Genomic DNA, 26,087 nt, shown 5'->3' on the forward strand with positions numbered 1-26,087 from the left:
CGGCCATGCGGAAGTTTTGAACTTGGGTTTTTGTAACAATGACAGCTTATATATATGTTACTAATTAGTAACATTGTTGTGCTTTGGTTGGTTTGTACTTTGTGCTTTTGTGTTGTTAGAAGCTTTATTGGTTTGGACTTCATGCTCTTAAGTTTCTACACTAACTTAGTATACGATATTGCATGTGTTTGTTCTCAGCTTCATTTGGAAGCTATTATTCTCCTATATATTAAAAACCGAATGGAATGAACAGTAGAAGGTTATTTTGGTCAAATTTTAGTATAACCAATTTAAAATATAGATAACAGTGAGAGAAGATAAACTGAGAGAGAAAGATAGTCATTGTGGCTGCGGTCATCGCCTCCGGACGATTATAGCCGGCCATGGCCTCCGGCCGACCGATCTAACAGCGCCACTGAACGACAACGACGACTAGGGTTATCGGAATGTCTACAGGAGGCGGAAGTTTTCTGCAGAGGGCCTTTGGTTCGAAACGGCAGCAGCGACGGTGGAGTTTAGGGTTCCGACGACCCTTTTTGGTACTCCGACGAGTAGCTGCGGTCATGGCTTCCGACCGATTGTAGTCGGTCATGGCCTTCGGCCGATTGTAGCCGGCCATGGTCTCCGGTCGACCGATCTAACAGCGTCACTGAATGACGACGGCGGCTAGGATTACTGGAATGTCTACAGGAGGTGGAAGTTTTCTGTAGAGGTGATTTGGTTCGACACGGCAGCGGCGACGATGGAGTTTAGGGTTCCGATTACCCTTTTGGTACTCCGACGAGAAGCTCCAGGCCTGAATGTCATTTTCTCGGCTACAAGTTAGACGACATGCAACCCTCCGACGAAGATCCGACGAAGTTCAGGTAATCCCTCTTTACCTGCATGTTCTGCTTTTACAAGAATTGACAACCTGAATATGATGAGGATTATGATTAACTGATGAATATTGTGATTTTTTTTCTACAAAATAACTTAACTTTCTAAACGAAAAAGAAAACTTATGAAAAATCCAGGTAGATTCCACGTATTTGAATAGATATCAAAGAAAAATAGGGATTTCAGTTTGATGTCAGTGGTTTATATGTTAGTTAATGTTTGAATAATGACATGTATATAGTGAATATCATAGCTTTGATCATAATTGTTCTTTTGTGAAATAAGCTCTATGTCAGAATTAATACAAGTACTCATTTTTATGTCGGTATCGTATTAGGCATTTTGTTTTTTTCTTCACCAAGTGCCCATACCCTAAGGGGGAGCGGGGTGCATGCAGCAAAGTATGCGAGGAACCCGTTTGCCGGTTTAGGAACATACCAGAAGAAAAGCTTTGATTTCGACATCCGAAAGCTTCCCTCCCTCTCCATCAGCATCCTCCTTGAGTCCAATCAGCGTGCTCAACAAGTCACCATGCCCTGACCCGCCACCTTTGCCGGACTTATGCTCCTCCAGAATCACATTAAGAAACGAATCGAATTGCGCGTGCAGCTTCTTCATCTTCTTTGTAATTCCTTGTAGGTCTAGCCAGTCAAGCACCGGAATAAAATCACCAATATTAAATTCGCCGGCCAACACCATCAACTCAACCACCATATCTTTAAACTCATTCGCCTTCGGATCACCGCCTCCACTACCATCACCGAACACTCTCCGGCCTAACATCACTCGCGCTAATACGTTCGTGGTGCACACGTTGAGTAATTGACCTAATTTTACTGTTGATTTCATGGCACCGTCTAATGCACGCGTGAGTATTGCTACCTCCTCCTACATGTTCAAAATTCCACATCACACACGATTCGAATCAAGATGCTCACAGGTAACAACAGATTCGGAGGAGTTTAGGGAGTCATGGTGGTTATAATCCTGCGGCGGTATGACGGGGTTAGGTTTTCCAGGCCCGATCTGTTGTGTTGTCTATATTGTCTTTGCTTTCACAGAACACATAACTATCTTCCAGAATTATGATTGCCGGCGATAAACCATCGTAATCATGTAAAAACCTCACTTTGTTTCTTTTTTTGCATATTGGAAAATGGAAGAACAAATGAATTGGTTCAAAGAACTTAGACTACATACATAAAAAGAGAGAAAGATAGAGATAGCGAGAGAGAGTAGAATGTTAGATTCACGTTTTATACATTGCATAGAATATTGTTTAGAAGCAAAATTGATCCAAAATATGTTTGAAGGTGTTGAAGTCACTGAGTTTTAATTCCTTAGTAAGATCAAGATTCGATTAACTTCTTCTGGCATCCTTACTTAAATATAGTTCTTTGATTTCGTGTATATATATTACCTTCGTAGTATATACATCTACATATATAATAAGTTTGCAAGTATGCATGCCTTTGTTTTGTTCCTATTTGATTATTGATCGCAGAAACTTGCACATGAAAAAGTTTAAGAGTGGAAATTCAGTTTGGCTACAGCCTTTGGACTTTTTTTATAAAGATGGAAGTGGCTTCATAACTATGTATAAATTTTAGCAAGTTAATGATATGTTAATTCTAGGAGTTATGTTTTCTTACTTCATACATAATCATTTAAAATTCCCATTAGACATTAACTTAAAAGTTCCACATCTATATTTGTAACTTACTGTTTCATGAATTTAGTGGTAGCTTTTCAGGTGTACTACCTGATGAGCTTACTTCAGAGTTGGTTATTTGACCCATTCACTCCTCATTATTTGTTAAATTGCCTTACAAACTATTTCTTACTCCTACTAGAAGGACTGGTATCTGTATTATTATAACCGACATCGTTGTTTGTTTGTATGGTTCTAGACAGATATGTTGATTTCTTTTTTGGAACATCACGACTTTAAAATTTAGATTTGCTCTTCTGGTTGCCATATCACAAGACGGTACCGTGCCAAACCAATACCACTGGTTTATATATATATATATATATGATTGCGCTAAAATAAGAACCACCTCGAGTTGTAAGAACCGCGAGAACTTTTTGATCCGGGGCGAGGTGGACCAAATTTTTTTCATAAACGTAGATGCATGTATTATAAACACATTTGTAAAAAAAAATTTAAAAAAAAATGTCGTGTGCGTAGTTTTGAGCACCACAAGTTTGTCTTTACGGGTACCGTAAATTTTCCGGTAAGATTTACGGTACCCGTAAACACAAACTTGTGGTGCTCAAAACTACACACACAACATTTTTTTTTTTTGAATTTTTTTACAAATGTGTTTATAATACACGCATCTACGTTTATGAAAACAAATTTTGGTCCACCTCGCCCCGTACGGTGTAGTTCTCACGGTTCTTACAACTCGAGGTGGTTCTCATTGTAGCGGTCCCCTATATATATATATATATATATATATATATATATATATATATATATATATATATATATATATATATATATATATATATATATATATATATATATATATAGGAGGAGTTGGGTAGAAAGTAGGTTTTTCCTAGAAAGTCTAGGAAGCAATAAGAATGTGACACATGGCATGGAGAGATTTTAACTAAAAGGGCACTTGTGTAATAAGAATGTGACACATGGCATGGAGAGATTTTAACAAAGTCTAGGAAGCAATAAGAATGTGACACATGGCAGATTCATACAGTTGTGTTTTAACAGCAAGCAGATTCATACAGTTGTGTTTTAGCAGCAAGCAGATTCATACAGTTGTGTTTTCGCATTCAGATTCATACAGTTGTGTTTTAACAGCAAGCAGATTCATACAGTTATGTTTTAGCATTCAGATTCATACAGTTGTGTTTTAACAGCAAGCAGATTCATACAGTTGTGTTTTAGCATTCAGATTCATACAGTTGTGTTTTAACAGCAAGCAGATTAATTCGCTGTGTTTTACCATCCATGCTGGTAATGCTGGAGGATTTCTTGATGATGTGTTTTAACAGCAAACAGATTAGCAAGCAGATTAATACGATGTGTTTTGTTGATGTGTTTCTTCATAAATGATAGAAGGAAGAGAGAGAGAGAGAAAGGGAGAGAGAGAGAAAGGGAGAGAGAGAGAAAGGGAGAGAGAGAGAAAGGGAGAGAGAGAAAAAAAATCGCATGAAATGTGGGGTGGTTATGGAATGACAATTATTTCCATATTTAAAACAAGCTAAATGACATATCTACCCCTGATTAACTAAATAATCCTATTTTTAAGAAACAAATATTACCAAAATGCCATCAAGATGATCTCAACCATTAAACACACCCATTGGATGGCCCAGATCGCTTCCTAGACTTTCTAGGAAAAACACACTTTCTGTAGGATCCCCACTCTACGAGATTATGTGGGTCGGTTTATATATATATATAGAGTAGGAGTTGTGTGGAAAGTCATATTTTCCTAGAAAGTCTAGGAAGCAATAGTATAGTGACATGTGGCAGGGATGTATTTTAACTAGAAGGGCAAACATGTAATTGCATATATTTTTTTTATTTTTGGTAATTATCTCAATTTATATATTTTTGCATGTTTCGTTTTTGTAACTGATTTCTATGCATCAAATTCGGGATTGTAGTTTCTTTTCAATCCAAATCTATTCCAAATTCCACGAACACGAGACACACATCTATATATTATAATCCGATCATTCTATTATTCACTAGCAAAGTTCTTATTCTATATTTTTTAAGTCTGAAAGATCATGGCTTCGAACACCCTCGCTGATGGTGGAGATGGTAATTGCAGTTACTTTTTTAGCAGTTTGTCTTGTTTTACTATAACCTTTAGTCAAAATATTCAGATTGTTCTTCATGCTGTGTTTTAACAGCAGAGTTATTGAGCTTTAGTAAGTACATAAGATTACACATGGTTTTTCCTAATCTTGATGCTGTGTTTTAACAGCAGAGGTCACCTTGTTAAAATCCACAGTTGTTTTTTACGAGCAAAACCATCAAGCTTTGTTATTGGTGATGTGTTTTAACAGTCATACAGATTCTTATTGCATGTGTTTTAACCGTATTGTGTTTAACAAGTTTCCTGTTGTAACAGATATTGAGGTTGTAGTCAACGTTTTATATAAATCATCTGAATGTTGTCTTTTAAATAGTGTTGTGTTTTAACAGTTATTGAGTCTGAAGACAATTTTTTTTTTTAATGTTCCAAATTGGATGTTGTGTTTTTTAAAGTAATGTGTTTTACTAGTTATGTGTTCTAATTTAGTTTCTCATTGAATGAATGTGTTCTAAATGTACTGTGTTTTACTAGTTATGTGTTCTAATGTAGTTTCTTATTGAATGATGTGTTCTAAATGTACTGTGTTCTACTAGTTACGTGTTCTTATTGGATGTTGTGTTTTAAAAGTAATGTGTTTTACTAGTTATGAGTTCTTTTTTGTAGTTTCTTATTAAACGATGTTTTTTAACTGTAATGTGTTTTACCAATTAGGTGTTTCAACAGTTGCTGAGGTTGTGGCAAACCATCATCATGTTATTGGTGTTGTGTTTTAACAGTCATACATGTTCAGGGTGTTTTTGTTCATTGTTTCAAATGAGTTGGATGATGGTTTGTAGTCCGAAGGTCACCCCTTTTTTACATAGTTGAATGGTGTGTTCTAAATTCCATAGTTGCAGTTTTTTGTTCATGTTTATTTAAACTCTTTATGTGTAAACATCAGTTTGTTATATGTGATGTGTTTTCAACAGTTGTTGAGTTTGATGTGAATGTTTTTTTATAGGTTCACCTTTTATCATTGATTCGCTGTTTTTTAAATTGCATTATGTTTGGTTAGTAATGTGTTTTATACCCTTTTTTTGTCATGTGTTGTAGATGCACCTAATTACCAATTACGTGGTGTTGAACAAGTTTCTCCAAACACTGGAACGAAGAGATATATTCCGGATTCACCCTCTTCGTTGACGCCAGCAGAGGGAATGTTATTCGACACAGTTGATGACGCATATAACTTTTATAAAACTTACGCAGAAGCGGGAGGTTGGACTGTAAGGAAGGGCACACAGCACGAGAACCGTGGTATTGTTATAAACAAGTACTTTTTCTGTTCAAAGGAGGGTCAAAAAGACTTTCGACCAGTTGATACTTTAGTTGAACAGCCGTCCGATAGGTGGGTACGTAGGGTACCATCCAAAAGGACCGGATGCCAGGCTGCGATCAGAATAAAACTTACCGATGCTAAGAAGTATTTGCTTTATCATTTTATAGAGGCGCACAACCACGATTTTGTGCATGAAGAAGATTTACATCTTCTCAAGGAAAACAGGGGTATTAATCGTGCACACGAAGAGATGATAAACAAGATGTCACATCTCAACATCGGGCCTGTTCGTGCATTTAACATTATGAAGGAAGTGTATGGTGGGTTCGACAAAGTCGGTGCTACCAAAGTCGATTTTAAAAATTTCAAGAAAGAGTTAAATCTTTTTATCGGAGAGTTTGATGCGGAAATGTTTGTCAAGCGTCTGATGAGGAAAAAGGAGTTTTTACCGAACTTCTCTTGTGAATATGAAACCACAGACGAAGGTGTGTTGAAGTGCATTTTTTGGGCCGACGAGGATATGAAGAGAAATTATTATATGTTTGGGGACGTTATATCATTTGATGCTACATACAAGCGTAACAAGTAACGATGAGTTTATTTTTTTACATATTCATTGTGTTTTAAATCTTACTGTGTTATAAATACATCATGATTTTTTTTCATCGCTGATTGTGTGTTTTTTTAAAGGTATAACATGATGTTTGTCCCTTTCACTGGGATTGATAATCATAATAGGAACGTGACACTTGGTGCTGCAATTCTCGGTTCGGAAACGGCAGAGACGTATAGCTGGTTACTTAGGGCGATCAAGAACGCATACGGGTACGCGCCTCCTGTAATCGTTACTGACCAAGACCCTGCGATGAAAAGGGCTATAGCTGATGTTTGGCCTGAGTCGAGGCATCGGTTATGTATGTGGCATATCATGGATAAACTCACTACAAAGGTCTGGGTTTTATATGGCAGGGTTTTATTTTTTTTATTTTTGTGTGATTTGTTCTGTGTTTTAAAAATTTTTCTTTTTTTTTTGTCATTCACGATACAATGTGCCATTTTAGGTCGGGGCTGCCCTATGTTCAAATACAGATTTCAGGAAAAGATTGTCTGCAGTTGTTTGGACTGATTCTCTATTGCCCGAAGCTTTTGAGGCTGAATGGGCCGCTATTATTCATGATTTCGGTTTAACCGACCATGAATGGCTGACGTATATATATGGGCTACGTGAATCATGGATTCCAGCTTACTATCGTAAAGAAGAAATGTCTGGTCTTATGCGGACATCATCTAGGTCCGAAAGCGAGAATCACTTTTTTGGAAAAATTAGCAATCCAAAGTGCACGTTAGTTGAATTTCTTAGCCACTTTGATACGGCTATTGAAGCGCAAAGGCATGAGCACCGAAAAAACGATCATGACACTCGATACACCAACCCTGGAGAGTGGAGTGATTTTGTTCTCGAGAAGCAAGCAGCTCAAATATATACTAGAACTTTATTTTTGGATGTTCAACTCGAGATTCAACATGCTATTCATCGTTGTACGAGTGTCAGATTAGATCACGTCGGTGATTTCATTAAGTTTTTTATAAAGGATCTCGATCAGCCATGTTCTTCGTTCTTCGAGGTGATTGTTTATTTTTCTTTATGTGTTCTTATTTTTTGTTTATTATTTATTTGTTTATGAACTGTGTTTTATTGATATTAAATGTTACAGGTTATGATACGAGAGGAGGATGTTACTGTTAAGTGTATCTGCAACAGGTTTGAGCAGTTTGGGCTGTTGTGTAGTCACATTTTTTGTGTGTTACGGATTCTTGATATAAGGGAGTTTCCTAAACAATATATATTGAGGCGTTGGACGCGTGAAGCTGTTCCAAATAGTTCCCCCGGGTCCATTCTTACGGATGGTGGAGATCCAGATCGTAGTGACGAGGTTAACCGGTGTGTTCGGGAGATTAGTCACGCAACGGAGTATGTCGTGAACAAGTTGATTTCAAAATTTGATAAGTTGTCTGATTTTCGAGACCATATCAAGCAGTTTATGTCAGTCGCGGATGAAGCTCAAATAAATGCACCTCCCAAGACACGACGTAATCGATTTGCTGAACTGCTAGGAGTTGCTCCAGAGAGCACGGCCACTATCCGTGTTCCAGTTGGTACCAGGTTCAAGGGCTGTGGTTCTCATAAACGCCTTAAATCTCAAAAGGAGCGAGCCATAAGTCAGTCTGGAAGTAAAGGTCGTCAATGTTCATTATGTAAAAAATACGGTCATAACAGAGTAACGTGCTGGAAATACACCGTGGCTGGGGCTGAGGCAGGTTCTTCGCGGAATGCTGGAGGTAATGAAGACACAATTCCTGAAGGAGATGCAGCTATGGTTGTTCAAGGTGATGGTACTGGATTGAACGATGATGATGATGTGTTTTACACATCTGGAAACGATGCAGATATGGACGATGAGGAGATGGCATAGTAGGATCTTTTTTTATCAATATTCTAAGTATTTTGCTGAACTATCCGTTTTTCAGTTTTATTTTTTTATCGTATGTTTGTTTTGGGATTTGGTTTTGGTGAATTTAAGACTGATTTGTATTCGACATTTTATGAAAATCGTTGCTTTTGTGTTTTAGTTTTAAGCTCTTTATTTAGTAGCCATCTGTGTTTTACGGGATTCTTGATTTGTTAGTGGCTTTGGCATATTGTTTACTTCGTTAAAAATGTGTTTTAAACGTGTTTTAATCCATAAATGTTAATGTGTTTTGCTAGCCATATGTGTTTTATACGATTTCTGATTTGTTCGTGGTTTTGGGTATACTGGTTACTGTGCAACAAAGTGTTTTACATGTGGTTTTAACTATAAAGTGCAGTCTTTCAACTGTGTTTTAAGTATTAACTTTGTTCCAGACAAAACACAAGCCTTTTAAATGTTAATGTGTTTTAACATTTTTAATTTGGATTATGTTCCTTAGAATCCATCCGCCTGTTATACGTAATGTGTTTTCACAGATATTCGAACCTGAAGTCATTCTTTTTTATACTTGAAGGTTTTTGTAAACTATTTAGTTTCTTTTATTGTTTTAATATTCGAAGTTGAAGTCAATCTTTTTAATACTTGAAGGTTTTTGTAAACTCTTTAGTTTCTGTATTGATATTAATGTGTTTTAAGTTTGTTTTAAGGTATAGATGCTTGATGACATAGATAGGTTGGTTCCCAGATCACATTATTGGCACTGTGTTTTAAGTATCTAGACTGTGTTTTAATAGGTCATAGAACTGTATGTCCTTTGTAGATTGAAACAAAGTAATAATATAGCCATAAATTCACAAGGTTGAAGAGGTTCAAAGTTAACATATTCGTACTTGTTAAAGTCACTGAGATAACTGAACAAAACGGTTAAACTGGGTTTTAAGAAAATCAGTGCACAATACGTCAACAAACTACCGCTAACAAAGTTTTTTTTTCGAGAACATGTCATTTTAAGCTAGTTATCCAATCTTGCAAGGATTGTGTCATAGGCTTTTGCTTCTAGCCTCTTTTTTTCATCCGCCGACAACTTGTTATATTTAGCAACCTCAGCTTTAACAAAACCTCTGTACTCGTTTCCTTCACTTAGGAGCATCTTCGTAATGTACTTACGCCGCAGATCATCAATCTCTTTGCTCTGCTTGTATGAAATCTCACCCGCATCAGTGCACTCATTTGAGAATCCGCATTCCCAACCTTTTCCAGATACGCCCTTGTATGTTTCCATATGGCGCATCAGGAAGACGCCACAATCGATTACATTATTTTTTGTACGCCATGGCATTTCCAATCGTACCGGCTCAACTTTATCGATCACCCCGCCCGCCGGATGCCCATTTTTTTCCAAGTACACCGATAAAGCATCACGCTGCACGATAAACACTTTAAATCAGCGCTTGTGTTTTAAACTGAATGCATTAAAATGATCAACGTAATTAACAAAGAGATAAATTTAAATTTCTGACTTAGTGTGTTTTAAGCTCTTAATACCGTTATTATGTATAGGCACAATACTGTAGTAAAGTAATAAAGTAATACACATGTAGAGGCACAATACAACGTAGAATTAAGTAACAGTGTGTTTTAATTTAATATTATATGTTATTATGTTTTACACTGTGTTTTAAACATTCACTAGTGCTGATAACGTATCATTCATTTTATCAACTGTGTTTTAGCACATTAAACTTATAATTCTCATGAAGTGGGTTTTAACACATTAAGTAACAGTTTAAGTAACAGTTTAATGTGTTTTAACACATTAACCTTATAATATCATCATTTAGAGTCATTTTATTATCACATGTGTTTTAACATCAAACCTTATTCATCTATCCGAACACCTTTTGTAAACATTTTTTTTTGCAGTTTTTAATTTTTTGTAATCGAATGGCATGCATCTATATAACACAGGACTTTTGTATTTTATATATAGACGGGCGTACCAATTTTTCCGGCCTTTTTTTGTGTTTCGCTTGCATTGAGACTTCCTTAGCGCTGTTGTCCAAAACTTCTACCTTCATGTCCCTTAAATTAAAGCATACACAATAGAAATGAGCTTCGTGTAAGACTGGTACAAAGATGAGGGCATGTTCAGGTATCTTTTTGACATCAGCTGAAACTAAAACCGGTTCCATGTTGTCTCCGAACGTTTTTGCTCTTGATTTTGCATTTTTAATGTAGTCGTCTTCATTCTGCATTTCAAATTAATCGTGTTAAACAATATTACTAAAGTTGACAACTTAAATTGCAATTCCAATATGATCAGCCTTACCAACATATTTACTGAACAGAACAGGCGTGCGATGCTCCCCTTTTGCTTGAATTTTTCTTCGTAATTCAACAAATCCGCCCACGCGCTTATTACCAATATGTGCACCTCGATTCCCGGCAATAATGATTCGAGCGGAGATCTCATCACCGGCACTCCTTTCTTAGTTCTAAAGACAACATCCCTAATGTATACAAATGTGTTTTATTAAATGTGTTACAATTTATTCATCAGAATCTGTTTCAAACTATTGTGTGAAAATATTATTTGTAGAAACATTCTTAAATTAAAGTGCATGTTGATAACATACCACATTGATCCCCAGGCTGAGAACATGTATGAGCTGACGGAGAGCTCAGCGTTTTCAAGCTTTGCCTTAATCGACACTGCCCGCTTCACGTAAGGAGACCTTAGAGCATCGGTCAACTCTGTTTGTCTTTCCGGTCTTATTTTCGGCTTTCCAAGGTCCAGATCGTGTATAAGCTGCCCACGTCTAATCGTATATTCGTACTCCTCCTGTGTTTTCTGAGAGATTGGTGTGACGGCGAGTGCGGTCTTCTCCATTTCTTCAACCTGAGTCTTCTGTGCGGGCGGCTCAATTACTGCAAGCTGAGTCGTTTGTGTGGTTGTCTTGTCAACCGTCTTGCATACCTCTTCTGCCAATGAAGGTGTCCACTGCGACAACTGTGACATATCCAAATTCTCCTTATTTGCCTCTTTTTCCGGTGTTTTATCATCAGGAGTCTGTGGCTGTTTGGTTGTCGTACACGGTGATCCGACCTTTTTCAACTTATCTGTCCACAATTTGTGTACTTCTTTGATTTTTTCACTTTGGGGGTACAATTGGAAACCTTCTGTAAAAGTGTCGGTTATCCTTTTTACACATTCGTCGAATTGATTCAAGAACACCTCCAACATTCCCGCATGTACTTGAATTACATCATACACACTTTATCATATTCTTATTTCTCCAATTATGCAACGTGTTTTTACCAGAGTTATAATGTGTTTTTTCCTATCAATATTTGTGGTTCTTTTTTAATTTTTTTTGTTATTTGTGTTTTACCTACCAGCAGTGTGTTTTAGCAATCAGAAGGTGTATTAAATCAGCATTTGTGCTAGTTCCTAATCCTGCAATATGTTTTTACCATTATTAAAGTGTTTTACCATTTTGGAAAATGATATTTACCAATCATTAGTTTGTTTTTTTATTATGCTCATCAGTATTCTGTTTTACCAATAAATAGTGTGTTTTAATAATTCCAGATTCAGTTTTTTGGTATTCTGAATGTGTTTTTTTAGCAAACAGAATGTGTGTTTTAAATGATCAGGCTGTTAAACCTGTAATGTGTTTTACCATTCTTAAAGTGTTTTACCATATTGAAAAATGATATTTATAAATCATTATTTGGTTTTTATATTTTTTCCATCATTATTCTGTTTTAACATTTAGCAGTGTGTTTTACTAATACCAAATATGGTTTTTAGGTATTATAATGGTTTTTACCATTATTAAAGTGTTTTACCATTTTGGAAAATGATATTTACCAATCATTAGTTTGTTTTTTTATTATGCTCATCAGTATTCTGTTTTACCAGTAAATAGTGTGTTTTAATAATTCCAGATTCAGTTTTTTGGTATTCTGAATGTGTTTTTTAGCAAACAGAATGTGTGTTTTAAATGATCAGGCTGTTAAACCTGTAATGTGTTTTACCATTCCTAAAGTGTTTTACCATATTGAAAAATGATATTTATAAATCATTATTTGGTTTTTATATTTTTTCCATCATTATTCTGTTTTAACATTTAGCAGTGTGTTTACTAATACCAAATATGGTTTTTAGGTATTATGATTGTGTTTTAAGATGTTAAGTATAAATACTTGGAAAATTAAAAGATTACCTCGTCGCTTTGTGTCGCTGGTGTCGATCCATATTGAGATGCCATAGATGAGCTAATTCCCGGCTGACTTTGTTGTGTTTGTCCCCACTCGCCGGTTTCTCGGTAGTATCTTTCTATATCAGATGTATCTATAAAAGGCACTCGTTCCTGGCCAGCTTCTTCATTCATGCAATCTGCGAAATCGGTATGGAAACCCGCATTAACCGGGATTTCATCTACAACACGCGCATTTTCCGGGCCACTTTCATTACAAATTTTCTTCTTCCCAGCTTCTCCGGCTTTCGGCAGTTGCTTTTCAGTCTGTTTTTTTTTTTCGGTACCGGTGAGACCGGAGGTTTACCATGTGTTTTACCGGCCGGCTTCACAACAGATTTTTTCCTTTTTTCCGGAACACATTTGGTAATGTGTTTTTCAGCCTTGGGTTCATCTTTTTGCTTTGTTTTCACTACTTCTGCTTCGATGTCATCATCACTCTTTTTTGCAAATGGATACCTTTGTTCCGGTTGCAACTCATACTCTTCCACTAAGATTTGATCTAATCTGACCGAGTCCAACTTTATGCTTACTGCCTCGATATCGTCATCATTGATATCTTCGATGAGATGCGTTGCTCTTTGTTCACCTTCTTTGTATATCTTCTGGTCACGTATCAACGCAGCCTGTAAAAAACCAAATAACGAAACTGACGTCAGATGTGTTTTAAAGTTTTGGTATACTTCAGGTTGTGTTATATCACCTATAATACTGTTTAACTTTTCTTAGAATGTGTGTTGATGGTTTTTATATACATAATGGTCTTCAAAATATGTTTGTGAGTATTGTTGGTGCGTTACCATTTTTTCGAATACAACATTAATGTGTTTTACCAAAAACAGATGTGTTTTAAAGCACATTAATTTTTGTTTTGACTTAGGAAATTACATATGTATTTAGAACATACCACTAGCAATGGCATTGGTCCAAGGAAGGGCTCCTTTGGTGTCCATGCTTCCACCGTTCGATCCAGACATCTGATCATGTACTCACACCAGTTAAAACTTTTGATATCCTTCCCTTGACGCAAGGCTGGTAAAAACTTCATATTAATTGATGAATTCGTAGTTGTCTCTCCCAGAAGTGTGTTGTAGAACAACAAAAAGTTCAACACAAAGATCCGTCCGCTAGCTTGTTGCCCCTTCATGTATGTTTTGAATTGAACAGGCGTCAAGCGTGCAGGATCACTTTCGAATTGTCCTTTCCATTCTGCCACAACCTCGTGGAAATCAGCCCTTGCTCTCCCTACTTCCTTTATTTCTTCATTCCCTCTCGGTACTCCGAACACATCGTGCACCAATTCCTCTGTTATTTGAATGTGGTGGCTACCGCAATTCAAGACCCGTGTTTTAGTGTCGTAATTATTTACTGTCACACCCCCAAAATCCACCCGCGGAATACCACCGCTTGGGAGCGTGACTGACCAGGATCAAGCCACCAATCATATCAAACATAGCATTTAATATAAAAGTAAGTAATGTAAATCATCGTGACATGATTGATGTTCATAAACCAAACATCGTTTAAGTAGCGGAAGCAATGTAAAGTAAATCCAAATAAAGTTATAAGTTCAATAATGTTCCTGATCCATCTGCCCACAACGACCTGCTCCTTCCTTGTGCAAGCTCCTATAAGTACCTAGGGTCCTGCAAGGCATGCAGCAAATAATCAACAAACTAGTTGAGCGAGTTCACAGAAAGTAGGTTCATAACATGCATAAGTATAGCTAGTGGGGGCTTCCCATACTAGTGCGTACTAAAGGTGGGGGCTTCCCATGTTCATCCTGGTTAATGAGGGCTTCTCATTAACGGTACTTACTAGACTAACTTCCGACCATGTGTTCTTCTTTACCGAGAACAGGAAAACGTACAGGGTCACGTAGGCTTTACGTGACGTGCCCTTCCCCGAGGACAGTGGTACGCGTGGGGGCTACGTAGGCTTTACGCAGCGTGGCCTTCCGACCTGGAAGCCAATAGATGGTATTGGGTTACGTAGGTTTTACGTAACGTGTCCTTCCGACCTGGAAGCCAATAGATGGTATTGGGTTACGTAGGTTTTACGTAACGTGTCCTCCCGACCCGGGAGACATACGGCAAATAAACTGGGTTACGTAGGCTTTACGTAACGTGTCCTGACTAACCTGAGGACGATGGTCTATAGTCTGGTATATGCGTAAGTACGAGTAATCATTCCACATTCATCATATCCAACCCAATTCCCAACCCGGGAATCCCATGCCTTGGCTGTGTGAACTCACCTTGGTTTGCTCGGCAGATACACAAGGAATATAAGTAGCAAGTAAATGGTCACTCACGTCCTATCATGGTTATTATACGAGTCAGGTTCGTATATAGCACGTATATAGTAATCACGTATAGTCATGGCAAACATGCACGCACGTAAGCAGATAAGACATAGCATGTGAGGATCCAATTGTCTAAGTCCAATCATACCCGGCCCAAAAGACATAAGCAGCCCAAACAAAACAGTCCAGATTCCCAATCGGCCCAAAATAGCAAATACATACAAGTCCATAATTAAACAGCCCATAAATCAAATCATTGGGCCCGTGACAGTGAAGGCCCAATAGTGTGCATGTGCAACGATGGTCTCGACTCGCAACGGGAGATCTCGACTCGCAACGGGAGATCTCGACTCGCCCGGTTACGAGTCACAGCCGGAGATTACGAGTCGCAACAGCTGGTTGCGAGTCGCAATGGTGGTCTCGGTTCATCATGGTCTGGTTACGAGTCGCAACGGGACTCGCAACCGTGGTTCCGGCTTGTGCTGTTCGTGGTCTCGAGTGGGGTTCCGACTCGCAACGAGTGATGCCGAGTCGCAACCGCGTGTGTAACGACTTTCCTGATTTCATGCAATTCATTTAGGCAATTCAATCATCGTTGACAGTTTCCAAAAATCAATTATCAACTAACAGTTTGCCATTCAAGAATTCATCGATCAAACAGGGAAATAAATCATCAATTCTTATGAACCCTAATAATCACACTTATGAACAATAACAATAATCATAACACTCAATCATATTATGATCCGATTTCATGAACATTAAACTCGAATTGCATAACTTCACAGTCAATCAACAAGACATTATCATTAACATCATCAACAACAAATCCGATTTTATATCAATCAATACGAGGACCAACATAACCACAATATCTAACCGGCCCTAGTTCATCATCATGCAAATTCTAATCGGTTCGATCAAAACATGTAATCAAAACATCACTTAACACACAAGCATAAAACATCATACTAACCGAGTGAAAGAGGATGAGAGGGTGATCCGAGTTTGTGTGGATCTTGTGCCGTCGGGTTCCAAGCAAACGAGAGAGAGAGCAAAGCTTCTAGGGTTTGTGTGTGTGTTTGTGATTTGCAAAAGTGGTAAAACAATCCCCTAGTTCCGGTTTTGTGTGTGTTGCGAGTGGGGAGTGGGCCGAGCCCAACTCGGTTACCTCATGGAGTCCGAATTCAAGTGTGGCCCAAAGGGCTTGTGTGACCGGTTTAAGTAATTTCGGCTCGTGCAACACATAACATACAAATATAACACACAATACACATAACGACATCTCATAAATCACGTAATATTCAATAGCTCAAAATGTCACATAAACACGTAACGTTACATCAAGCAAGCCTAAAGTTCGAGTTGTCACATTATCCCCAACTAATTGGAAATTTCGTCCCGAAATTTGGTATGCACTCACTGAGGAAGCTAGGTAAACTGTACTGTTCACTGATTTTCCTGGGGTGTCACATCCTCCCCCCGTTGATCTGGAATTTCGTCCCGAAATTCCGAAGTAGTAGCTTCAGCCTCAGTAGTGGTTGCCTTGTTCCCAAATAACTGGGGGTACTTTTCTGTCATCCTGTCTTCGCGTTCCCAGGTGTACTCTGGGCCACGTTTGGAGTTCCAACGAACTCGGACAAGAGGGATTCTCTTGTGTTTGAGGACCTTCACATCCCGGTCCGTGATTTCTACTGGTTCCTCGACGAACTGCAACCGCTCATCGATAGTGAGTTCCTTGAAAGGAATGATGAGGTTTTCATCTGATAGGCACTTCTTTAGGTTCGATACATGAAAGACATTGTGAACTGCCCCGAGTTCAGCTGGTAGGTTCAACTTGTAGGCTACCGTGCCAATCTTTTCTACGATTTCAAATGGTCCGACGTATCGCGGATTTAGTTTACCCCGTTTGCCAAAACGAACCACACCCTTCCAGGGTGAAACTTTCAATAAAACCCGGTCCCCGACCTCAAATTCCAATGGCTTTCTACGCTTGTCTGCGTAGGCTTTCTGACGGTCGCGTGCTGCCGCCATACGTTGTCGTATCTGTGCAATCTTTTCTGTGGCGTCCACAACAATCTCTGGACCCGTGATCTGACTATCTCCCACCTCTGCCCAACAGAGAGGTGACCGGCATTTACGCCCGTACAATGCCTCAAATGGAGCGGCTTGAATGCTGGTGTGATAACTGTTATTGTAAGAGAACTCCACCAAAGGGAGATGTTTTTCCCAGCCGTTGCCGAAATCGATAACGCATGCCCTAAGCATGTCTTCGAGTGTCTGAATCGTACGCTCAGACTGCCCATCCGTCTGAGGGTGGTATGCTGTGCTCATGTCTAATCGTGAGCCAAAAGATTTATGCATTGCTTGCCATAGTTCTGACGTGAATCGTGCGTCGCGATCCGAAATGATGGACGTGGGCACCCCGTGCCTCGAAACAACTTCTTTGAGATAGACGTCTGCAAGTGTGGAGAACTTGTCCGTTTCCTTAATCGGCAGGAAGTGTGCAGACTTGGTGAGTCGATCAACTATGACCCATATCGTATCGTTCCCACGCTGGGATCTAGGTAGGCCTGTAACGAAATCCATGGAAATTTCCTCCCATTTCCATTGCGGTATTTTAGGCTGCTGCAGTAGGCCAGCTGGTTTCTGATATTCGACCTTGACTCTTGCACAGGTCAAGCATTTTCCGACGTATGTAGCGATGTGGGCCTTCATGCTAGGCCACCAATAAGTAGTGCTGATGTCGTGGTACATTTTATCCGACCCTGGATGTACCGAGTAGCGAGACTTGTGAGCTTCATCCATTACAAGTTCGCGTAAACCGCCATAGAGAGGGACCCAAATCCGGCCCGTAACATAGTAGGCGCCGTCTGCCTTCTGTTCCATTTGTTGCCGTGAGCCGCGTAAGGCTTCAGCCTTGATATTTTCGGGCTTCAATGCTTCTATCTGAGCATCTCGTATCTGTGCTGGAAGGCTAGACTGAATCGTAAGCTGTAGCGCTCGCACGCGCTTTGGTAAAGTGTCTTTCCGACTGAGGGCATCAGCCACAACATTGGCTTTGCCTGGATGATACTTGATAGCGCATTCGTAGTCATTAAGTAACTCGACCCATCGTCGTTGACGCATATTCAAATCCTTCTGCTTAAGAATATGCTCGAGACTCCTGTGATCGGTGTAAATTGTGCACCTGGTACCGTACAGGTAGTGTCGCCATATCTTAAGCGCAAAAACAACAGCTCCCAGCTCTAAATCGTGCGTTGTGTAGTTGCGTTCATGAATCTTGAGTTGACGAGAGGCATAAGCGATAACCTTGTCGCGCTGCATTAACACACATCCCAATCCCCGAATGGATGCATCACAATATACTACGAAGTCTTCTGTGCCCTCTGGCAATGAGAGGATAGGTGCACTGCAAAGTCTATCCTTTAAGTGCTGGAAAGCAGTCTCCTGGGGCTCTCCCCAGCGATAGGTAACACCTTTCTGTGTCAGTAACGTAAGCGGCTGAGCAATCTTCGAGAAATCCTTGATAAACCGTCTGTAGTAACCTGCCAGACCCAAGAATTGACGTATCTCGGTCGGTGTACGCGGTGCAGGCCAGTTCCTGATCGAATCTACCTTGGATGGATCGACATGGATCCCATCCCTGTTCACTACATGGCCTAAGAAGTGGACTTCACGAAGCCAGAAGTCGCATTTAGAAAGTTTGGCGTACAACTGTTCCTTCCGAAGGAGTTCCAATATAAGGCGAAGATGTTGCTCGTGTTCCTCCTGACTCTTGGAGTAAATTAGAATGTCGTCGATGAATACTATGACGAACTTGTCGAGATAGGGTTTGCAGACCCTGTTCATAAGATCCATAAATACAGCAGGCGCGTTCGTTAACCCGAATGGCATGACGAGAAACTCGTAGTGACCGTAACGAGTTCTGAAGGCTGTCTTGGAGACGTCCTCATCCCGGACTCTCAACTGATGGTACCCCGACCTTAAGTCTATCTTCGAGTAGTAGCACGACCCTTGCAACTGGTCGAATAAGTCGTCGATGCGCGGAAGAGGATAACGGTTCTTCACCGTCACCTTGTTGAGTTCACGGTAGTCGATGCACATCCTGAACGTACCGTCTTTCTTTTTCACAAAGAGTACTGGAGCTCCCCAAGGCGAAGAGCTTGGTCGAATGAAACCCTTTTCCAAGAGTTCCTGCAGTTGCTTTGACAATTCCTCCAGTTCCGATGGAGCTAGACGATATGGTGCGCGAGCTATGGGTGCTGCTCCTGGAGCGAGCTCGATCTGAAATTCGACCTGACGATGAGGCGGTAAGCCAGGTAAGTCTTCAGGAAACACCTGAGAGTAATCACGTACAACTGGAATGTCTTCCAATCTCTTTTCCTTTGCTGAGGCGTCTGTAACAAGAGCCAAAATGGCTGTATGACCCTTACGTAAGCATTTCTGAGCCTTTAAGAAAGAGATGATGCCAACCACTGCACCACTCTTGTCGCCTTGAACTTCTAGAGGTTCCTGACCCAAACGAGGAATGCGAATAACCTTTTCGCTGCATAAGATTTCTGCCTGGTGTTGGGAAAGCCAATCCATCCCAATCACGACGTCGAAACTACCCAAAACTATGGGAATGAGATCAATAGAGAAGGCTTGACCAGCTAAGATAAGATTACAACCTTGAACTACGTGCGTGGCTTCTAGACTTTTACCGTTAGCTAACTCTACTACATGTTTGGTGGGTAAAAGTGTTGGTGCACGTTTTAGCAGTTGACACATTTTCACAGACATATAGCTTGTATCCGCACCCGAATCAAATAAAACAGTAACGTAAATATTGTCGAGGAGAAACTTACCCATAACAACGTTGGGATCGTTCACTGCGTCACCTCGACCTAGCACGAATGCACGACCACGAGCTTCATTGCCGTTGTTGTTGTTGTTTCCACCGTTGTTGTTGCCGTTGCCCTGATTGTTATTGTTGTTGCGGTTCTGGTTCAACTGGGGGCAATCGCGTTTGAAGTGACCTTCAGCCCCACACTGGAAACACCCCCGGTTCCCACGCTGTGGCTGCTGCTGCTGCTGGTTCTGTGGAGCTGGTTGCTGAGGCTGCTGATTCTGATTCGCAGGACGGGGGCTCCTGCAGTCTTTGGCCTCGTGCCCCATCTTAAGACACCTTTGACAGCGACCCTTGTTACATGGGCCGTGGTGATGCCTGTTGCAGTTGTGGCACCTAGGTTGACTACCCTGATATTTCCTCTGTCTGTGACCACTAGAGGATTGCTGACTGGGACTCTGGTACTGATCGATCTTCTGTTGCTGAGCTTGTGGCTGAACAGATGCTGAACCTTTGCTGGAATCCCCATCCCATTTCCTTTTACTGTCACCAGATGTAGCAGGAGTAACTGAGGTGGTGACGTTAGCAGAAGCATTAACACGCTTGGGCAGTTTATTCTGATCCACTGCCTGATCGGTGATACGGTGAGCGAGGCGTTGGATTTCCTGAATGTTTTCGAGGTTAGCCGACATCACGTGGCTCTGAATTTCTGGCGCCAATCCCTTGAGATACAACTCAATGCGCTTGTACGGAGGGTCCACCATAGTAGGACACAGAACGGCCAGCTCATTTGACCGTTTGGTATACGCTTCGATTTCCGATCCAACCATTTTCAGGTTATACAGCTCGTCTTCCAGCTTATGAATATCTTCACGCGTGCAATACTCACGCTTGATGAGTTCCTTAAAGTCGTTCCATGGGGTGGCGTTAGCAGCTGCCAACCCTAAGATCTGGACTTGGGCGTTCCACCAAGTCAGTGCTATCCCTTCCAAAGTACCGGTGGCAAACTTAACCTTGCGAGCCTCAGGGCACTCGCACATTTCGAATACTGATTCTAACTTTTCAAACCAATGGAGGAGTCCAACCGCTCCTTCTGTGCCGCTGAAAGAGTTTGGACGACAGTCCATGAAGTTCTTGAACGTGCAGACTGGCTGCTGCGCGTGTTGACCTATTGTGTACGAATAGGACGAAGTTAAATACGAGAGTTAATGTAGGATCTAAAGATCCTAGTGTGTGCCTATACTGCAGGATATACTACCTGCTTGAGCTGCTGCAACTGCCGCAGCCACTTGAGCTTGAACAAGAGCCTCTAGCTGGGCTTGTGTCATGTTGATTCGTCCAGACATGATCTTCATAGTAACAAGTAGCATACGTAAGAATGGTTCGCGAGTAGGGCGATGACAGAAAAGCGTAGGCATATAGGTGTTCTCACGAAATCAAAGCATGTGTATCTAAGCGTAATGCGAGCAAAGTTCTAAACAGTTCTAGCAAACAGGCAATAAACATAAACCTTATTACCTAGGATGTCGAGTCTTGCACGTGGAGCGAAGCGTCGTTGTGGATCGTTGAGAGCACTGTTCTGGTTATAGTCCGGTTTTAATAAAAACGTTTTCCCATATTAAAACCAAGTTCTCTATAACCAATGGCTCTGATACCAATCTGTCACACCCCCAAAATCCACCCGCGGAATACCACCGCTTGGGAGCGTGACTGACCAGGATCAAGCCACCAATCATATCAAACATAGCATTTAATATAAAAGTAAGTAATGTAAATCATCGTGACATGATTGATGTTCATAAACCAAACATCGTTTAAGTAGCGGAAGCAATGTAAAGTAAATCCAAATAAAGTTATAAGTTCAATAATGTTCCTGATCCATCTGCCCACAACGACCTGCTCCTTCCTTGTGCAAGCTCCTATAAGTACCTAGGGTCCTGCAAGGCATGCAGCAAATAATCAACAAACTAGTTGAGCGAGTTCACAGAAAGTAGGTTCATAACATGCATAAGTATAGCTAGTGGGGGCTTCCCATACTAGTGCGTACTAAAGGTGGGGGCTTCCCATGTTCATCCTGGTTAATGAGGGCTTCTCATTAACGGTACTTACTAGACTAACTTCCGACCATGTGTTCTTCTTTACCGAGAACAGGAAAACGTACAGGGTCACGTAGGCTTTACGTGACGTGCCCTTCCCCGAGGACAGTGGTACGCGTGGGGGCTACGTAGGCTTTACGCAGCGTGGCCTTCCGACCTGGAAGCCAATAGATGGTATTGGGTTACGTAGGTTTTACGTAACGTGTCCTTCCGACCTGGAAGCCAATAGATGGTATTGGGTTACGTAGGTTTTACGTAACGTGTCCTCCCGACCCGGGAGACATACGGCAAATAAACTGGGTTACGTAGGCTTTACGTAACGTGTCCTGACTAACCTGAGGACGATGGTCTATAGTCTGGTATATGCGTAAGTACGAGTAATCATTCCACATTCATCATATCCAACCCAATTCCCAACCCGGGAATCCCATGCCTTGGCTGTGTGAACTCACCTTGGTTTGCTCGGCAGATACACAAGGAATATAAGTAGCAAGTAAATGGTCACTCACGTCCTATCATGGTTATTATACGAGTCAGGTTCGTATATAGCACGTATATAGTAATCACGTATAGTCATGGCAAACATGCACGCACGTAAGCAGATAAGACATAGCATGTGAGGATCCAATTGTCTAAGTCCAATCATACCCGGCCCAAAAGACATAAGCAGCCCAAACAAAACAGTCCAGATTCCCAATCGGCCCAAAATAGCAAATACATACAAGTCCATAATTAAACAGCCCATAAATCAAATCATTGGGCCCGTGACAGTGAAGGCCCAATAGTGTGCATGTGCAACGATGGTCTCGACTCGCAACGGGAGATCTCGACTCGCAACGGGAGATCTCGACTCGCCCGGTTACGAGTCACAGCCGGAGATTACGAGTCGCAACAGCTGGTTGCGAGTCGCAATGGTGGTCTCGGTTCATCATGGTCTGGTTACGAGTCGCAACGGGACTCGCAACCGTGGTTCCGGCTTGTGCTGTTCGTGGTCTCGAGTGGGGTTCCGACTCGCAACGAGTGATGCCGAGTCGCAACCGCGTGTGTAACGACTTTCCTGATTTCATGCAATTCATTTAGGCAATTCAATCATCGTTGACAGTTTCCAAAAATCAATTATCAACTAACAGTTTGCCATTCAAGAATTCATCGATCAAACAGGGAAATAAATCATCAATTCTTATGAACCCTAATAATCACACTTATGAACAATAACAATAATCATAACACTCAATCATATTATGATCCGATTTCATGAACATTAAACTCGAATTGCATAACTTCACAGTCAATCAACAAGACATTATCATTAACATCATCAACAACAAATCCGATTTTATATCAATCAATACGAGGACCAACATAACCACAATATCTAACCGGCCCTAGTTCATCATCATGCAAATTCTAATCGGTTCGATCAAAACATGTAATCAAAACATCACTTAACACACAAGCATAAAACATCATACTAACCGAGTGAAAGAGGATGAGAGGGTGATCCGAGTTTGTGTGGATCTTGTGCCGTCGGGTTCCAAGCAAACGAGAGAGAGAGCAAAGCTTCTAGGGTTTGTGTGTGTGTTTGTGATTTGCAAAAGTGGTAAAACAATCCCCTAGTTCCGGTTTTGTGTGTGTTGCGAGTGGGGAGTGGGCCGAGCCCAACTCGGTTACCTCATGGAGTCCGAATTCAAGTGTGGCCCAAAGGGCTTGTGTGACCGGTTTAAGTAATTTCGGCTCGTGCAACACATAACATACAAATATAACACACAATACACATAACGACATCTCATAAATCACGTAATATTCAATAGCTCAAAATGTCACATAAACACGTAACGTTACATCAAGCAAGCCTAAAGTTCGAGTTGTCACATTTACCAACCACCAACTCAGACTTGAGGGAATCTGACCCATTCGAAAGCTAAGTATTGACCCGAAACCTATGTTTTGGACAGCCCCCCGTTGATTTTCGTTCAAAGATTCCACTAACTCCCCCATGTGCTTAAGAGCCAATCGCAAAGTTAGTTTCCCATCAGCAAGTGGTATGTAATTCTTTACCGGTTGTCGCTTCTTGCGTGTTTTAGAGTCTTTGATTGATGTAGCATCTGCGGGTTGTTGTGTTTTCTCAACAACTTGTGGACCCGCACCTGACCTTGTTTTTTTCCAAGGTGGGTTGTCAAAATCATCATCAGAATCGTCTATTGTCGTACCTGACAAAACACCAATATACCAAGCCGGTCAGCAAGTCAGTCTTTTAAGTATCTGAAATTTAGTTCTTAATATTAAGTTTACCGTGTGCTGCTTCTTTAATCGGCTTAACTGTTTGTACATTCGCAGCTTTCTTTTCATCCGGTATGATTCCAGCCTTTTTGTGCTTCCTCTTCTTACCGGTATTGTTTCCCTTTTTTGATTGTGTCGGCTGATTTAAAGCCCGTAAAATTTGTTAGTATTATGCTGTTGTGTTTTAACTCATTAAACATATGGTTTCACGTTTGTTCATTTAACTTACATATGGGAATTTCACTTTTTTCGTTTGGTTCCGACTGTAATACGACATTTGTATCCATTACGTTCGGAAAGAGATGTGCAATGTCAGACAGAAGGGTACCGGCAGGCGGTTGTTGTGTGGACGATACTTTGTTGTCTATTGTTTCTTTATGTTTTTTAACACGCTCAACTGTTTGTAACAAAAAATAACACAACTGATCAGACAGGTGGCCATATAAGTTACCCACCCCCCCCCACACACACCCTTATCTGCCACAATTAACCGTACCCTGTAAAGGTGATCCTTCTTCTGTGTCTGATTCATCCAGTATTATCGGCTTGTCCGGTGGGTTTCCGGGTACCCTTGAAAGCCATTTTCCTTTTATTCTCTCACTTTTTCTCCGTTTGACTGAAAACACATCTTTATTATTTATAAAACACATTTCTACTGCCTTATCTAATAAGTTAACCTTAAAACAAAGCATGTTCACCGTAAACTTATAACCAAAATGACCTTAAAACACATATGCTTTAGGCACACCTCTAATAAAAAACCCATTAACAAAAACAGTTTTTGGATAACACATCATTAACCTAACCGTAAAACACAACATGCTAAAACATTCCAATAAAACACATCTTGTTCAAAACGTGTAAATCAAACATATTTTTTACGAAAAAAGCACTTACAGGCTGACAGTAAAACACATCTGCACTGTTCAAGTAACAGGCTGACATTAAAACACATTTCAAGTAACATAATCATTAACAAACACAGTTTATGGAGAACCCACCACACAACCTATCCTTAAAACACATTATCTTTACACCTTTCCCATAGTACATAAAACACATTTGTCCATTGAAACCATCTAACTGCCTAACCTTAAAACACATCACTGGAAACACACCCATAAAACACATTTGGGGCAAAATCATTAACACAGAGAATTGGTCCACACACAACTCACACTCAAAAATTGATACTCTACACAGAGTGTAAAACCTATATAAACATTCCATATCACACATAACCAACAACAAAAAAATCAAAACAAAAAAAACACAGTCATCCCCAACAATCGGAAATCATACTCACATTTTTTACTCTAAAACACATACCTAAGGTTCTCGCTACTACAACTTTGCTCCCGGATACTGGGTTTTCACTTTCACGACTTTGATTTTGCTGGAATCCATCTTGTTTAAATCGTCTTTTTTTTTGAATTTCTTACCTGCAAACATAAAACACCTCAATGTAGACAACTATCGAACCCTAATCGCCTTCTAAAACACAGCAACCAATGTCCAATTGATCTTACGTATATAAAAGGTTGAAAATCTCTTATCTTCATCCATGATTCTAGGTATTTTTGGTATGAATTTTTTCTGATTTCCTCGATGGTTTAGAGAGAGAAAATGAGAGAGAGGGAACTTCGCGTGGATTAAGGAGATGTGATGTGTTGACGGTTATACTTGATTGTTTTAAAACACTGTTAAGACGATTTTGCCCCTCATCATTTAAAACATTCTATTAAATTTAGTTGAATATTACAATCTTGCCATTGATTTGATCTCAACCATTAAACACACCAATCCAATGGACAAGATCGCTTCCTAGACTTTCTAGGAAAAACACAC

The 26,087-nt window shown here is 40.3% G+C and overlaps 3 protein-coding genes across 3 annotated transcripts; 1 reads left to right on the forward strand and 2 right to left on the reverse strand.

Moving 5' to 3' along the window:
• Positions 1 to 1,305: 1,305 nt before the first annotated feature.
• LOC110876658 (flavonoid 3'-monooxygenase) lies at positions 1,306 to 2,765 on the reverse strand. Its single transcript, XM_022124823.1, has 2 exons — positions 2,724 to 2,765; positions 1,306 to 1,767 (listed from the first exon to the last, which is right to left on the reverse strand). The coding sequence occupies exons 1-2, from the start codon at positions 2,763 to 2,765 to the stop codon at positions 1,306 to 1,308; spliced, it is 504 nt and encodes a 167-aa protein (XP_021980515.1).
• Positions 2,766 to 5,589: 2,824 nt separating this feature from the next.
• LOC110876657 (protein FAR1-RELATED SEQUENCE 5-like) lies at positions 5,590 to 8,468 on the forward strand. Its single transcript, XM_022124822.1, has 5 exons — positions 5,590 to 5,676; positions 5,769 to 6,579; positions 6,685 to 6,943; positions 7,056 to 7,619; positions 7,710 to 8,468. The coding sequence occupies exons 2-5, from the start codon at positions 5,873 to 5,875 to the stop codon at positions 8,466 to 8,468; spliced, it is 2,289 nt and encodes a 762-aa protein (XP_021980514.1). The 5' UTR covers positions 5,590 to 5,676; positions 5,769 to 5,872.
• A 4,229-nt stretch (positions 8,469 to 12,697) lies between these two features.
• LOC110874877 lies at positions 12,698 to 24,889 on the reverse strand. Its single transcript, XM_022123244.2, has 6 exons — positions 24,736 to 24,889; positions 24,530 to 24,636; positions 24,252 to 24,378; positions 23,900 to 24,169; positions 13,635 to 14,095; positions 12,698 to 13,353 (listed from the first exon to the last, which is right to left on the reverse strand). The coding sequence occupies exons 1-6, from the start codon at positions 24,887 to 24,889 to the stop codon at positions 12,910 to 12,912; spliced, it is 1,563 nt and encodes a 520-aa protein (XP_021978936.2). The 3' UTR covers positions 12,698 to 12,909.
• Positions 24,890 to 26,087: the final 1,198 nt, after the last annotated feature.

This window comes from Helianthus annuus, chromosome 9, assembly GCF_002127325.2.
Source record: "Helianthus annuus cultivar XRQ/B chromosome 9, HanXRQr2.0-SUNRISE, whole genome shotgun sequence".
NCBI classification, from domain to species: Eukaryota; Viridiplantae; Streptophyta; class Magnoliopsida; order Asterales; family Asteraceae; genus Helianthus; species Helianthus annuus.

Excerpts from the sequence above, each read along its gene's own strand:
- LOC110876658 (XM_022124823.1), bottom strand. The coding sequence starts at position 2,765 with ATGTCGGTTATAATAATACAGATACCAGTCCTTCTAGTAGGA. Across the intron at positions 1,768-2,723 it reads TACCAGTCCTTCTAGTAGGA|GAGGAGGTAGCAATACTCAC; the intron begins GTAAGAAATAGT and ends TTGAACATGTAG.
- LOC110876657 (XM_022124822.1), top strand. The coding sequence starts at position 5,873 with ATGTTATTCGACACAGTTGATGACGCATATAACTTTTATAAAACTTAC. Across the intron at positions 6,944-7,055 it reads TGGATAAACTCACTACAAAG|GTCGGGGCTGCCCTATGTTC; the intron begins GTCTGGGTTTTA and ends GTGCCATTTTAG. Across the intron at positions 7,620-7,709 it reads CATGTTCTTCGTTCTTCGAG|GTTATGATACGAGAGGAGGA; the intron begins GTGATTGTTTAT and ends TAAATGTTACAG.
- LOC110874877 (XM_022123244.2), bottom strand. The coding sequence starts at position 24,889 with ATGTGTTTTATAAATAATAAAGATGTGTTTTCAGTCAAACGGAGAAAA. Across the intron at positions 24,170-24,251 it reads GATTAAAGAAGCAGCACACG|GTACGACAATAGACGATTCT; the intron begins GTAAACTTAATA and ends GTGTTTTGTCAG. Across the intron at positions 14,096-23,899 it reads GGGGGCTGTCCAAAACATAG|TAAATAATTACGACACTAAA; the intron begins GTTTCGGGTCAA and ends GGGGTGTGACAG.